We start from the raw sequence: 14,976 nt of genomic DNA, 5'->3' as shown, positions 1-14,976 counted from the left end.
TTCGAAGCAGTGTGCCGATGCGCGTATCACTTTATCAGATGTACGTCATCTATGACGTCCGACGCTTCGTTTGATCAAGTGCTTTTTCCAAAATGCGAGATCCCACTGATTTCGATGTGGTTCCGGTGCTTTCTTCGATGCTGCTCTCAAACACTGACCTCTACTGGATACCGTACTTATAAATGTAGTTAGGATTTTTGTACTTGTTGTTCCACCTGACCGGTAGCTTAGCAGGTTTCATAGGGAACTACGGAACATTCAGGGACAGATATGAGGTCGAATCCCGTTGAAGTCACACTATTTCAAAAATGGTTTTATGTGAAAGCACAATTTTCTGCACTGTTGTCCAAATCATTTGTTTTATTTAGTATAGTATAAGCTTCTGTCTTAAGCATCCTAAATAGTGCCATAGATTCCGTTTTTGAAAAATAGTCAACTTGAAGGCAAAAAAGGGAAGCATGAAGTAAGATGCGAACCTGCTAATCCAACTGATTGTAGGCTATTAAAGCCAACGACTTGCCGCTGCGCCATGGTGTTTCGATAAAAGCAGTGGAGGGGGGAAAAATCTGATAATCACACGTTGCTATTTATTGCTGACCAGCAGATGTCACTAATTGTGAACAGATAAGGAAGCTCTGAGTAATGAACTTATTTTCGACAACATTGGCTGGAAAGCCTCAATACTTCAGGAAGCCTCGTTTCCCCATCACGTTTGGAAATCAGCCAGAGAGGGGATAGCCAACCTTTGTAATTTGTCATTTGTAGCTACAGCCTGCATTCAGAATGACTCCCAGGGTTGGGAAGACTATGATATAAGACTACCTAAAGCAATTGGAACAACCATTTCCGTAACGGGTGCAATAAATCCAAGTAACATATTCGTTTAGAAAATGTATGTCATTTATATTTGAGTAATCAAATCAAATCAAATCAAATGTATTTATATAGCCCTTCGTACATCAGCTGATATCTCAAAGTGCTGTACAGAAACCCAGCCTAAAACCCCAAACAGCAAACAATGCAGGTGTAAAAGCACGTAGCAAAATATGAATGAACCAATCAATGTACAAAGCACAGATATTGAAACAAACAGTTCTAAAAAATCAACCTACAATAGAGCATGTTGGGAAATATGATAATGGTGGGCATGTTTTTGGTTCAACGAAGTTATTAACACCAACACTGGGGTTATTTTACACCAATGAGGGTTAATTTAACACTTGCAGTGTTAATTGTTCTGTTACACTGAAAAATCAACACCATGTAACGCTAGCCAATTTGCTCTGTAGGTGTAAATCCATGAAATTATCTGGAGTGAGTGAAAATAATAAATAATACAATTTCCTTTGAGTATATTCTGTACCTGTCCTATGCAAATTATGCATATCAAATTATGTGTGTGTGTTTGTATGTCAACGTGTTATATCAGTGTGTTATACACTAACATTGATACGTCAATCTATACCTGTAAGCGTATGTGTACTGTGTGTGTGTGTGTGTGTGTGTGCACTCTGTGCTCATCCCAGCCCGCGCCTGTGTCTCCCTCTGGCCCTCTTACACCTGAATCCATCTCAGTGGCCAATAAGCTGCCAGGGTGAAGATGAATAACCCGCTTGTGTGCTGCCGCCACCGCAGCTATCAGCCCCAGTTTGTCCATTACGCAGGGTCCAACACGTCCTGTCTGTCCATCCGCTCAACATTGAGATTATTGATTCAATACAAATTGCCATTAGATCATGACCATTAGGGTCGTCTGCGGTCCGGGCCCCTCTCTGTCAGCGCCGGGCCCCATGCATCACATCCGTCAACGGCCCCTGGTCATTTGTACGGGCTGGCGGGAGGGGTTGAGGGGGGGTGGGGGTGGGGGGGGGGGGTCGAGGGGGAACAGGGGAGCGGGTGCCAACAACGCAACAACACTGAGGTGCTCCCATCCCTCCCATTGCACTCAGCTAGGGGATATGGAACGGCGCGCGACGCAGACTGATCGCTTGCCACAGGGATTCCCTCACAGAGACGGAGGGGAAGGAGTGAGGAGCGGTTTTGTGACAGGAGGAGGGAAGATCAATCTAAGGGAAAACGAATGTCCACGGCTCTCAATCTCCAACCCCCCAATCGTTTTCTCTCTGGGATTATAATTTTTTTGTCACTCCAAAAATGTAAACGTGTCAGGTTGAAATTAATGGAGGACCCTTGTTGATACGTAAAGTCAATTGGAGCCAGAACTTAACGATTGCATTGTGTAACGGATTGATGTAGTTGGACTCTGAGAGCAGAACAGGGCAGGAAAGTGCACGTGGCTGGTGAAGAGATGGCAGTTTTAGCGCTCTTGTTCTGTCATCATATTGCCTGTTTAGGACACCCCTGGCTCCCACTACATAAGGGGTTAGTTAAGTGCAATTGTTCTGAGTCTCGAGGGCCCATGGCGGCCTTTCTCTTGAAGTAAGGTTCGACTTCATAGGGTTCTGTCTGTTTAGGGGTACGTCCGTTCCTTTGATGGGAACAAAAGTCTGTGACGGTGCCCTGGTCAGGACCCCACAGGCTTGAGTGTTGGGTCACAGACTGGACAGGGGGAGGGGCTGCTGGCTGGGGACAATGCTACCTTTGTCTTGGGGCACGCACGCACGCACGCACACACACACACACACACAGACACACACACACACACACACACAGCCCTGACTTCTTGGGAGTGTCTTTATAAGTATGTGGGTTCTTCAGTACAGTAGTTGAAGAGGCAGGACACTACAGACACAGGCTGCCTTTGTGTCATAAAGTGGAATGGGAGGATAAACTCCCCTCCCTCTGCACCTCTTTACCTCTAACACTCGACTGACTCCCCCTTCTTTCTCTTATTCTTGTCTTCTGCTGTTCTCCTCCTGTTGTTTGGTTGCTCAAATGTGTTACAAGACAACACAAAGATATTCTAACAATGACTTGTTTCTCCCAGACGTTTAAGACCTCTCAAAGTCAAGTCTCTATTTATCCCCCTGTTTCTTTCCCATCCCCCTAAGGCAGAGGTCTCTCTCCCCATCTCTGCTCAGGAATGTAATAAGACAGGTTCCTTTTGGTCAGGATATTGTGTCTGTCTCTCTTGGTTTAAATTGCTCTCGGAAAGGCCCTTCAGAGGCCACCACACTACACTGTTGTCTTTGTGAGAGGGCCAGATGTTGACTTCATCCCCGGAGGATTCCAAGTCTGTGTGCCTTTTTTTTCTCTTCTTCTCTTTGTCTTTACTCTCTTATCCCCCTTTAACCGTACACTTACCCCTTTTTACTGGTCAGTGTGTAAGACAGACAGAGAGAGACAGAGAGACAGAGAGAGACAGAGAGAGAGAGTTTAGAGAGGGAGGGATGAGGCGAGAGAGGGAAGAGGAGGTGAGAGAGGGAAGAGGAGGTGAGAGAGAGTGGAGGTGAGAGAGAGAAACCAGGGCTGTGTCATGCTCACTAGATATAATGTTTTGCTGGAGATGTAAAGCTCTGGCATTTGAGACACTTTGAGTGAACTTTAAATCCCCCCCCAAGCCTCAGATTGGAAGTTGCCACGGCAGCACAACTGTCAGCACTTGTCAGGAGGGGCAGGAGCCCCCATGTGATGGGAAGTGACAGGGTTTTATTTGAAAAGCCTGTTCAGATCGGACACTGAGACTCACGAGTCTCCCCTTTATTCCTCAGAGTACAAATTTGAATGGAAGAAAAGGGAATGGAGAGAGAGAATATGAAACAATGAGAGGAGATAGAAAGTTAGAGAGAGCAAAAATGATTGGTGAAACAATGATGGATGATAACACTGAAAAGAAAGCTAAGAAAATATCTGACGAGGAAGGAACTTCAGTAGGGATTTACTGGACTTGGCACAAAGTAAATATTAAGTCTCTGTCAACTGTGGGATTTGGTCCTTACTTTGAATGTTCCTTTTCCATTAAATACGTGGTTACCCCGCTCTGTCATGTGTACACATACATAATGTGTGCAACAGAAAGAGTTCCTTTTCTCCAACTGCCGTTATTTGCTTCCTACTGCTTCGTTCTCTGTAACACTCAGAGGATGTGAGTTGAGCAGTCGGATTTCCCGCTCATCGCTCGTGGACTCCTGAGCGCTCCGGCGCTCGAAGTCCTTCCCAACTGCTGCGCTAAAACTGCCGCTTCAAAATTATTTTAATAAACATGAAAAGGTGATTGTAAGATGCTCTCATCATTTCAAATAGGCTACATGTCATATTAAACAGCATATAAACACTCTAAATAGGTCAGGAGCCAGACAGGGAGCCTAAGAAGAACAGACATGAATTATTTAGGCTATATTATTTCAATTATTTCAAGGCTATAGCCTACAAAGAAATATATTGTGACGCATTTTCAAGTGCAATACACCAGGCTTGTATGTATTCGGGGACATTAAGCACTAAATAACATTTTGTTGTATTAATTCATCACAGTCTATAAATTGTCATCATAGGCTGTGACTTACTTAGAATTAAATACAAATTAAACAAAAAAATGCCTTATTAGGTAGTCTACATTTTTAGAAACACGAGTTTGGCCAGTCTGTGGCTTCAGGATCTTGAGACGGTGCCTGGAGAGCAGACCAGCAGCGGAGGATATCCTCCCCTCCCTTGCAGAGCCATGTAGGCCGGAAGTTTTTTAGGCAAAACAACCCAATCAAAATGGAAAGCTCCTTGAAAATTGGAATATGCCAGGCCTATTGTGCCAAAATCAATTATGGCCCATTGTATAGATAATATAACATAAATGAAGGACACTTTTAAGAGATGTGCATTTTAGTTTAGAAATACTTTGCTACAATGACACACTTAGTTATCTACCCACCTCATTACTTTATTTTAGCATGTGCACATAGTAAGTACACCATCATGCTTTTGGGATTCCTGTCTTTTCAGATTCCACAAAGTACCCTCTTGCTCTTGGTCCTCACCTTGATTTTGCACCTGGGTTTTTTAAATCAGTTTTCTGAAAAGATTTAGCAAACTCCATGACAGTAGCTAAAGCAAGGGGCTATAACAACACACAAGTAGACGTGAGTGCTACTGGAGCGAAATTGGACAAGGCGAGAAGGCCGATGCTCCACGCTCCAGTTAAATTAGGCACGCTCTGCTCCATGCTCTGCTCACATACTCTGGTAAGACTGCACCTATTCTGGGTCCCTTGGCCCCCTTGTGGTGCTCGCCAGTCACTACACGTCTGGTTAAAGCAGCTTCTCTACAGACAAAATACTGTTGACTCCTACCGGTCTTGATTCATAATGAAAAACGAATCAACTGAATCATAATGAATTTATTGAATCATAACAAATCACATTGAATCCAGATTGACTTGTGATTGACCTCTGCTTGTTTCCTCTCTCAGCACATCAACAACGACCACATCCACGGGGAGAAGAAGGAGTTTGTGTGTCACTGGGATGAATGTTCTCGGGAACAGAAGCCCTTTAAGGCCCAGTACATGCTGGTGGTCCACATGAGGAGACACACCGGGGAGAAACCACACCGATGCACCGTGAGAACGCTCCCACAACACTCCCACAATGTTTATTTTACATTCTGGGCTTAGATATGGGAATACATAAAGAGTTAGCTGTTGTTAAATGGTTGTGGGTATGTGAGGATGGTGCATCCTTACATTTAATAAACAATCTGTCACACTTCTACCTTCGTCAGTTATATATATTGCTGAGGTTAACTGGTCTCGGCCAGGATGAAGCATTAGAGCTGTGTTTGACGAGTGTGTGGGTTCCGACTCCTCATCGCTCTCTTTTCTCATTCTTCTTCTTCGCAGTTTGAGGGATGTCCCAAGGCCTACTCTCGCCTGGAGAACCTGAAGACCCATTTGCGCTCCCACACTGGAGAGAAGCCGTACGTCTGTGAACACGAGGGCTGCAACAAGGCCTTCTCCAACGCCTCCGACAGAGCCAAGCACCAGAACCGCACACACTCCAACGAGGTACACACACACACACACACACACACACACACACACACACACACACACACACACACACACACACACACACACACACACACACACACACACACACACACACACACACACACACACACACACACACACGCAAACACACAGGTTCACTCACACAGCGCGCACACACACAGCTCAGCAATATGGTCCTTCTGTAGCTCAGTTGGTAGAGCATGGCGCTTGTAACGCCAGGTTAGTGGGTTTGATTCCCAGGACCACCCATACGTAGAATGTATGCACACATGACTGTAAGTCGCTTTGGATAAAAGCGTCCGCTAAATGGCATATATTATTATTATTATTAAGTCATCTCCGTATGCCACTGACTGTATATGTGTATGCGGTTCATTGCTGGAGGCCTTTAGAAACAGAAGCATCCTGTCACTGGCCCCATCTGTTCTCCTCTCTCCTTCCAGAACATACAATTAAATAGAACCGTATACTAACATAATATCCTATACTAATAATATAATGCAATATAATGTATCTCTATGTTCCAGAAACCCTACGTGTGTAAGATCCCTGGCTGCACCAAACGCTACACGGACCCGAGCTCCCTACGCAAGCACGTAAAGACCGTGCACGGGCCAGAGGCGCACGTGACCAAGAAGCAGCGCAGCGACGCCTTCCCACGTCCCCCGCCGCAGTCCCGAGAGGGGGGCAACGGACAGGGCCGGTCGCCGGGGCAACTAGGGGGATACGCAGACCAAAGGGAGTACAACCACGCTACCTCGAAACAGGACGAATGTCTGCAGGTCAAGTCCATCAAGACGGAGAAGCCTATGGTGAGCCCCTCTCTGAGGGCACGCAGTAACATACACTGCATGATGGGATAACCCAAGAAATATAATTACTGCTGTTGGTTCACCCATCACGGAATGGTAAATTGGATGGGGATTGCCCGATTTAGTAATTATATTTCTATGGGGATAGCAGCACATCTATCTGAAATGTCACCTTAATAGGTTCTTAACAATGCTCTTCTGGGTGGACAAAACATTAAGAACACCTGCTCAAGTGAAAACTATGATCATTTAATGTTGTTAAATCCACTTTGATCCGTGTAGATAAAGGGGAGAAGATTGTTTAAACAGTGGGGGTGCAACTAAATGGTGTTCCTAATGTTTGGTATACTCAGTATATATTCACTTTAACTCTAACCATGTACTATACCATAATGCTCACTTAAACCGAACATACTGGGACGTCAGCCGGGGACGTGGACAGCACATGGGTTTTACGTGTGATCTAACCTCTTACGAATAACACTATAACAAATGAATGTTTTCTTTTGTCCAATGCGCCGTGCTTTGCTCTTCCCTTTCTCTCTCTCTCTCTCTCTCTCTCTCTCTCTCTCTCTCTCTCTCTCTCTCTCTCTCTCTCTATGGACAGTGGGTAATCAGGTGAGATAGGTGTCCCTTCATGTTGCCATATTGCATTTGTAAAAACCCTCGTGTCTCATTCACCTTGTTAACATCCTTTCAGTAGCCATTTCATTCAAAATGAGTCTGTTTACCTTTGATCCTCCTCCCTTGTGGCATCATCATTTAGCTCATTAGACGTCTTTACAAAACTGTCCACGGTCATGGCCGTTACGTTTTTTCTCTCTCTTTTACATACTTCACATTGCAATGTGGCAATGAGAAATCTTCATTCTCATCAAAGCGTTTTCTTATTTTGGAGAGCAATGTTTTCCCTAAGTGAAATAGCTTGGGGCAGAACTAAGTGCATTTCCAACATTGTTTATGTGTATTAAAAGTATGCCCAACACTGCCTGGGGCTCTATTGTGCAGCCAAATGCATTTGGTGGAATCCGGACCATTCAAACTACAGGAAAGGAATGTCTCGCTTTGCAGTTTTGCACCGTGCCAAAAAGTGAATATTTTTCTCTTCACTGATCTCCATTTTGGGTAAATCAGAGTAAACAACCCAATTAGGCCTTAGTTAGTCTGAAAAGAAGCCTTTGTCCACCCCCTTGTCTGAAAATATTTTATTTATCCCACTACCTTCACGGGAGTGTTTGTTATAGTCTGGACCGGTCCATTGGACGACACACAGGGGAGGCGTTACTCACGCTTCCGTGATTCAGTTGACGTTGTTTACAAAACAGAAGACATTGGACAAACCAATGGACAAACCGAGCCCTGTGTTCATGTCTACTGCTGTAATGACAGTTAAATGCAAACCTGGTCTGTAGATATGAAGGTGGAAGGTCATGCCCGGACTCAATGAATTAATATGACCAATCACAATCAGAAATGCCATTGTGTTGTTGTTTACTCCTGTGGAAAGCATGTCCCAGGCAGCTGCATCACATGGTGTCATCGTGTGTTTTAATAATATTTCGCAGACCTTTGAGAAAATGAACGTGTTCTCAAGTGTGTCACGTGTACTTGGTAATAATCGATTCTACTTCATCTCATCTTTTACTTGATCCTCCCTATACCCTCACACCCGCTCCCCACACAGACGTCTCAGCCAAGCCCTGGCGGTCAGTCTACATGCAGCAGTGACCAGTCCCCCATCAGCGCCTATCCCAGCCATGGAGTCCAGCTTGCTGTGAGGGGAGGGGTGGTGGGACTGGGCGAGGGGCCGGGAGAGGAAGACGAGGAGCTGGAGGAGGAGGAGGGTTTGGAGGAGTTGGAGGGGGGCCGTGACGCCCCCATAATGGACTCCACGGTGTCGACAGCCACGGCGGCTACGTTGGCGCTGCAGGCGAGGAGGAACGTGGGCCGGCCCATGAGATGGATGGAGCACATGAAGATGGAGAGGCTGAAGCAGGTGAATGGAGGAGGAGGAGCCCTTATGCCCAGGGTGGGCCCCCTGTCCCCCACACCGCCACCCAAGGGACCTGCCGTGCTGGGTAAGGATCCACCATGCTCATATCCACCACCCTGTCCTGGTCCTCTGAGGCCATGCTTATGTTACACAAAGAATAATAGTGTTTCATTACAGAGACTTAGGCTGAGAAGTCTGTTTTACTCCATGGACATTCAATATCAGTATTAAACATCCCTGAACACTGTAAAGGCCAATAGATATGTAAAATAATATTGACACTAGTATTGGGTTGTGAAAAGAACTCCAAATGTCTCAGCAGATTGCGGTTTGATTACCTGGAATTTCCCTCCCTGCAGATCGGACTTGAATTCACAGGCTTAACAAATGTTCCGCTGGAAATCAGAATCAAACCCATATCATATCACATCATATATCACATCAGTGATTAGAGCATGTAATAGAATTTCATGGCCAAACTGTGTTTGTGAGAAGGTTGCATCTGTCTGAGGGATCTCTCCTCACTTATATTGTGTTCGTCTTTCTCTCTCTCTCTTTCTCTGTTTCCCCCCCACATACACTTCCACCGCTCCTCCTTTTCCCTTCCACCCTCTGTCTCTTTTCCTCTCTCCCCGTCCTCCCTCGCTCTCTCACTCCTCCCCTCTCTCCCTCTCACTCCCCCTCTCTCTCTCTCAGGTTCATGCCTGGGCAGGTTATCCCAGCCTCCTCCTCGTCCCGAGCTGGGTAGCACAGAGCTGACGGTGCTCAGCCTGCTCCGCGGCATCGAGCACGGTGACCGGCGGGACAGCAGTGGCAGCGCCACCAGCTCGGCCTACCTGAGCAGCAGCCGGCGCTCCTCGGGCATCTCTCCGTGCTTCTCGTCACGGCGCTCCAGCCAGGCGTCCCAGAGCGAGGCGGCCAACACCCCTGGTCACCACCGCCGCCACCACAACCTTAGCTCCACCGACTCCTATGACCCCATCTCCACTGATGCCTCACGCCGTTCCAGCGAGGCCAGCCAGTGCGGGGGAGGAGGTGGAGTGTTTGTGGGTGGAGGGTGGGCGGGCGTCGGGGGAGGCTCCAAGGGTATGCTCAACCTCACGCCGGCGCAGCACTACCACCTAAAGGCCAAGTACGCTGCTGCCACGGGCGGCCCACCCCCCACGCCGCTGCCCAACATGGAGCGCATGAGCCTGAAGACCCGCATGGCCATGATGGGCGATGGCCAAGATGGATGTGGAGGCAACCACGCGCTGCCCCCACTGGTCAGGCCGCGCCGCTGCAGCGACGGCAGCACCACCAATGGGTACGGGGGCCACGGCGGGTACCGAGACTACCGGCGTAGGGGCTATTATCCCGGCGAGGGCCCGGGGAATGGCCCGGACCGAAGGGCTAGCGACCCAGTGCGGACCCAGCCTCTGCAAACCCACCCGGAGTTCCTCGGGCTGCCCCAGGTCCAGCGCTTCAGCAGCCTTAACAACATCCACCCACTTCCCCCTCTAGCAGGCCTCCAGCATCCCACGGCAGAGGGCCGCAGCTTCAGCCTGCAGAACTACACACGCTCAGAGGGGAATCTCCAGAGAGGGGGCCTGCTTTCCTCTCCCTGCCCCCCCAGTATCATGGAGCATGCGGCCCTGGAGGCCCTGGCTATGGAGGAGGAGGGAGCCCTGCTGCTGGGGGATGAGGACATGCTGCCTGACGACCTGGTGCAGTACCTCCGCTCACAGGACCAGGCAGACTCCTACAACAACCACCTGGAGAACCTTGTGGCTGGGGACAACGGCCATCTCCCTGGAGGGGAGTTACAGGACCAGGGCCCAGGGCTGAACCAGTGCATCCACAGTCTCCAGCAGCGCCACCAACAGCAGCAGGGACTGGAGAGAGAGGGCCCCAGTAAAGACGGCATGCCCATTCAGTGGAACGAGGTCAGCTCAGGGAGTGCTGAGAGGTCCCCCCAGAGGCAGGCCCAGGCCCAGGTCCAGGCCCAGCAGAGGTGTGGCCGATGGGCCGCCACAGAGCAGCACCAAGGTCTGGGTGCCGGTTCATCATTCGGGAGGTTTGGGAACATGGTGGTGCAGCAGCAACAACAGACAGTTACTACCAGAGACTTCCAGAACCGCTGTGCCCAGCCAGGCCATCCCCAACCCCTATGCAGAGTCAATGGCGGGGTGAAGCTAGAGGCGACCACCCACTCCTGCATGGAGATGAGAGGGAACGGCCACAACCCCACACACACTTTCGGCCGGCCTGACTTCTCCCAGATCTCTGTGGGGCCTCTGCCCCAGGGCTTCAGCCAGCAGCAGTACCAGACCCAGAACCAGAACCATGGAACCTCCAGGCAGATTGGAGACAACCTGCTCCTCAGCCGGGCCTCCGTGGACAGCCTATCACAGGCCCCAGCGCTCCACCACCACCCCCAGGCCCCCGCCCCCCGCCTGCAGCAGGCCAACAGCAGCTATAGGCACCCCGCCAGACCACAGCAGTACCTGAATGCCCAACAGAGCACCGCCAACGGTAGCCATGTCAACCTTACCCAGCAGAACCTCACCCAGCAGCAGCAGAGTCTGAGGAACCAAGCCAGTCACTGCTCCCTGGCCCACCAAGTGTCCGGGCTGAAGCTGGAAGCTCCTGACCAGGGCTATCTGGACCAGAGCTTCAGCGACCAGGCTGTGTGCTTTGACCCGCTGGAGACCAAGACCTCGTCTTTCTCTCCAATGGAGGAGCAGTGTCTGCTGGAGACCATGAACGAGCAGGTGGGGCTAGGCGGGGACTCCTCGGTCGCGGCCTCCCTCCTCTCCCCGGTGGCTGACCAGGTGACAAGCACGGTGGACAGCCGCGCGGGTGGCTTGGTCAACGTGCTAGACAACGTGTTGCCGCTGGATTTCGGAGCCATGATAGAGGACGTGAGGGTGGGCTATGACCAGGGTAGTCTGGTGTCGGGGGTGATCAGCCCCTCCATCTTCCAGGGCATGTCCCGGACCTCGTCCCGCCTCACCACGCCCCGGGTCTCCGCCACCTTCCACAGCGCCGCGGGCATGATGCCCTCCAACCTCAGTAACATGGCCATCGGGGACATGAGCTCCCTGCTCACCACCCTCGCCGAGGAGAGCAAGTTCCTAGCCATCATGCAGTAACTCTCCCTCCTTCCTTTGCTCCATCCCTCCCTCCCGTTGGTGAAAGGAAGTAGAGGAAAAAAACTGACGCATGTAAAGAACAGAGGGGAAAAGGTGGCGACGCTTAAGACAAAGTGACAGATTACGAGTTTATTATACTTACATAGTGCACCCCGAAACAAATTTGTTGCCAATCAGATTTATTTTGTAAAAGTGTCATCCCCTCCCTTCTGAGACAGGGGATGTGACAAAAAGTATATATAGATATATTCCTTTTCTGGAATGAAGGCTATTTTTGGAAGCCCTTCCCTTTGTATTACGATGGTGAGCAAGTGAGGCCTCTGACGGCCTCTCTGGTCTCATCCCTTTGAAACAGTATTCTGTGTATCGTCGCTGTTTTTTTGTTTGTTTTTTTGCTGTACACTGTTGGTATAAATGCATGTTGTATTCAAGGTCAAACATAAACACTGTCTTTATAAGTACGTAGACTAGCACGTGCCAAGTATCTAATCCTTTTGGATGTGCCATTTACCATTATGGTACAACGGATGCCCATGGCGTTATCCTTCTATAATGACTTGCTTTATAAAATGATATTTACACCTTTGCTATCGTCATTTTGTTAGTATGTTACTTTTGCGAATATGTAAATGTTAGTGTTTCTCAGTGCTTCTACCAAGTCTTACCAATTGATGGTGTGTGTTTGACAGAGTATCACAAATAATATGGTATTGAGCCCACGTTTAAAAGGACCAGCCTTCAAAGTCTTAGAATTCACACAAGCGTCATAAGTAGCTCTTTAATTCATACTCCAATTGCTTGATTTTACAATGTCCGTAATGGTACTCACAGGTGTATATAACAATGTGTTTTTTTGTATATTTTCTTTGTGAGAATCAGATTCTCGCTGTCAGATCGAACAGATCCATTCATTCTAAGCGTAGCATATGATTCACAGACCAAAAGTGTAGCGTTTGTATGTTTTGTTAGTTTTTTTTATCCGCCATTATATTTGACCATTTTAGAAATCTGATTCTGATGTCTATTAGACATTCAAGTAGTGGATAATCCATATTCTATTCTCCAAAGTAGTACAGCACCGTATGTCTTGCCACTATGGAGTGCAGCGACTTCTTCAACAGTGTTAGTATCACCTTACAGTCTCACATGACAGTGTGTACAGTATATTAAATTGTTTCCTTATCCTTCAGTGGCAAAGCAATGAGGTACGGAATCGTTTTGGTGTTTTTTGGTACTTTTTGTCTTTTTTAGCTGTGCATCAATGGTGTTTTGTTTTGAAAGAGGTAAGAATTCATTCCCTTGTCAAAGGAGACCAGAGGGAATGGCCATGAGGTATGTGCCTTAAAATCTGCCTGTCGGAAAAGAAAAAGATCACTGCCAATCTTCCATTGTTAATTATGATAAAAATACACATGCTAAGTGTTTTGTGAGACCTGTAAAATTTACATAAACATTTATATTAAAAAAAAAATATTATTGAAAAGGTCAAGATGTGTAAAATGCATCTTTAGTTCTTTTGTTTTCACATTTTCTTGCCTTTTTGTGTTTTTATACCTGTAAATACATTATTCTTTCTGTAGGTTTAGCTCAGATATGAGGATGAGGCACGAGGGGCCAATAAAGAAATTACTCTTAAAGCAGGGATTCCCAGACCCTGCTTCTAGTCCAGGCAGATTTGGCTCTGAATGGTGCACGTAGTGCTCAGCACTGCCCGTCTGCCAGAAGAGCCACTTTGCTATTTTATAACTGACCACAAATGTTTGTATGGTTTTAATAAAAAAAAGGAAATTATATTTAAAGTCTCCTGTCTTGCATGTGTGCTGGTTTGGATACGATATAAAACACACTCAGATGGATAAGGGGCCGATCTTCCATTGGTTACATGGGTTTGTTGGAGGTCATCAACCCACCATAACACATAAGTAAATGGGATAGAATGAACCATTCATTGACTGCGAACGTCACTGCCATTTCTGCATGAGACAAACCACATTACTAAGAATTACTACATTACTAAGAATTCACTGCCCTTGAAATGGGATTAAATCACTCAACAATTGATGTATAAACCTCCGGTTCAGAGCTTCTGTACTCTCAAATCAAATGTCGTGCCAACATATTGGGTTAATGTCTAGCGCCAAATACTTTTTTTTATTATCTAAGAGGATAAAGTACACACACCAAAGGGAAATGCAACTTGCTAGGCCACTGGTCAAACTCAATGGTCAAACTCACTACTTACCCTCAGTTCTTACACATTGAATTAAGGAGAAGCATTCTGTGCTTTTGTTGCCCCCTTCTGATCAGGAGTAAGAATTGCATTTACATGACAAATTCCCTGAATTGCATTAAGGAATGCATTTACCTTTGGGTTTGTCCAAAAACATCTTATAATTTGGCTTTTTATTGTATACATAAACAAAATGTGCAAATACAGTGAATCCCCAATCTTCTGTGATGCACTGAGATTTTATTTTGACCAACGGTTTTCCCTCCGTAGATTCTCTGTGGCTCCAGTCCAGAGATCAAAGGTAATGGCTCATCAGTCCCCGAATCTCTCAGATTGATCTCTTCACCATCTGCCATTTCACAATGCCCATAATTCACCCAATCTTTTAACATTGGCAACCCAACCCATCAGCATCCATTTCAAGTCCTTTAGGTGCCCTTGGCATAACTAAAGCTGGGATTCACATCATTTTGCCTTTCCACTAGATATTGAGACTTTGATGGGTAGACCCTTTCCTAAATGCTCTTACCACTGCAATCACAGAGGAAATGGAGGACTCTCAAAAGGGTACCTACTACCTAGCGACAGAAGAATTCAGCAATGAGAAGAGCTAAAAATGGTTCCAACTGGACACATGAGATGGGGTCTTTGGCTTTGAAGACCAGTCTCCTTTAGAAAGACAGTTCTCTTCTTCGTGACTCTGCCTCTAGCTATGTCTCCTCAGTCTGCCTCAGACTCAAATGGTAGTGGGAGTCAATGGAAATACCCATCAGCACATGTTTTCAATTAGAATGCTTAATTATTTTATTCTTTATTTAACTAGGCAAATCAGTTAAGAAACCAAT

General features: G+C 47.2%; 1 protein-coding gene across 3 annotated transcripts in view; it reads left to right on the top strand.

The window, feature by feature from the left end:
• Nucleotides 1-13,694, top strand: part of LOC124039742 (transcriptional activator GLI3-like) — a 146,384-nt gene extending 132,690 nt beyond the window's left edge. For all 3 annotated transcript variants that reach the window (XM_046356041.1, XM_046356042.1, XM_046356040.1), the window contains exons 11-15: nt 5,363-5,512; nt 5,792-5,956; nt 6,490-6,774; nt 8,459-8,852; nt 9,464-13,694. In XM_046356041.1, the coding sequence (XP_046211997.1) occupies nt 5,363-5,512; nt 5,792-5,956; nt 6,490-6,774; nt 8,459-8,852; nt 9,464-11,901 (3,432 nt within the window). In that variant the 3' untranslated portion in view covers nt 11,902-13,694. The remainder of the gene's footprint in view (nt 1-5,362; nt 5,513-5,791; nt 5,957-6,489; nt 6,775-8,458; nt 8,853-9,463) is intronic.
• The last annotated feature ends 1,282 nt before the right edge of the window (nt 13,695-14,976 follow it).

The sequence above is a fragment of the Oncorhynchus gorbuscha genome, linkage group LG07, assembly GCF_021184085.1.
Source record: "Oncorhynchus gorbuscha isolate QuinsamMale2020 ecotype Even-year linkage group LG07, OgorEven_v1.0, whole genome shotgun sequence".
NCBI classification, from domain to species: domain Eukaryota; kingdom Metazoa; phylum Chordata; class Actinopteri; order Salmoniformes; family Salmonidae; genus Oncorhynchus; species Oncorhynchus gorbuscha.
The sequence above is the reverse complement of the archived record's forward strand: the minus strand, read 5'-3'. Positions and strand labels throughout refer to the sequence as shown.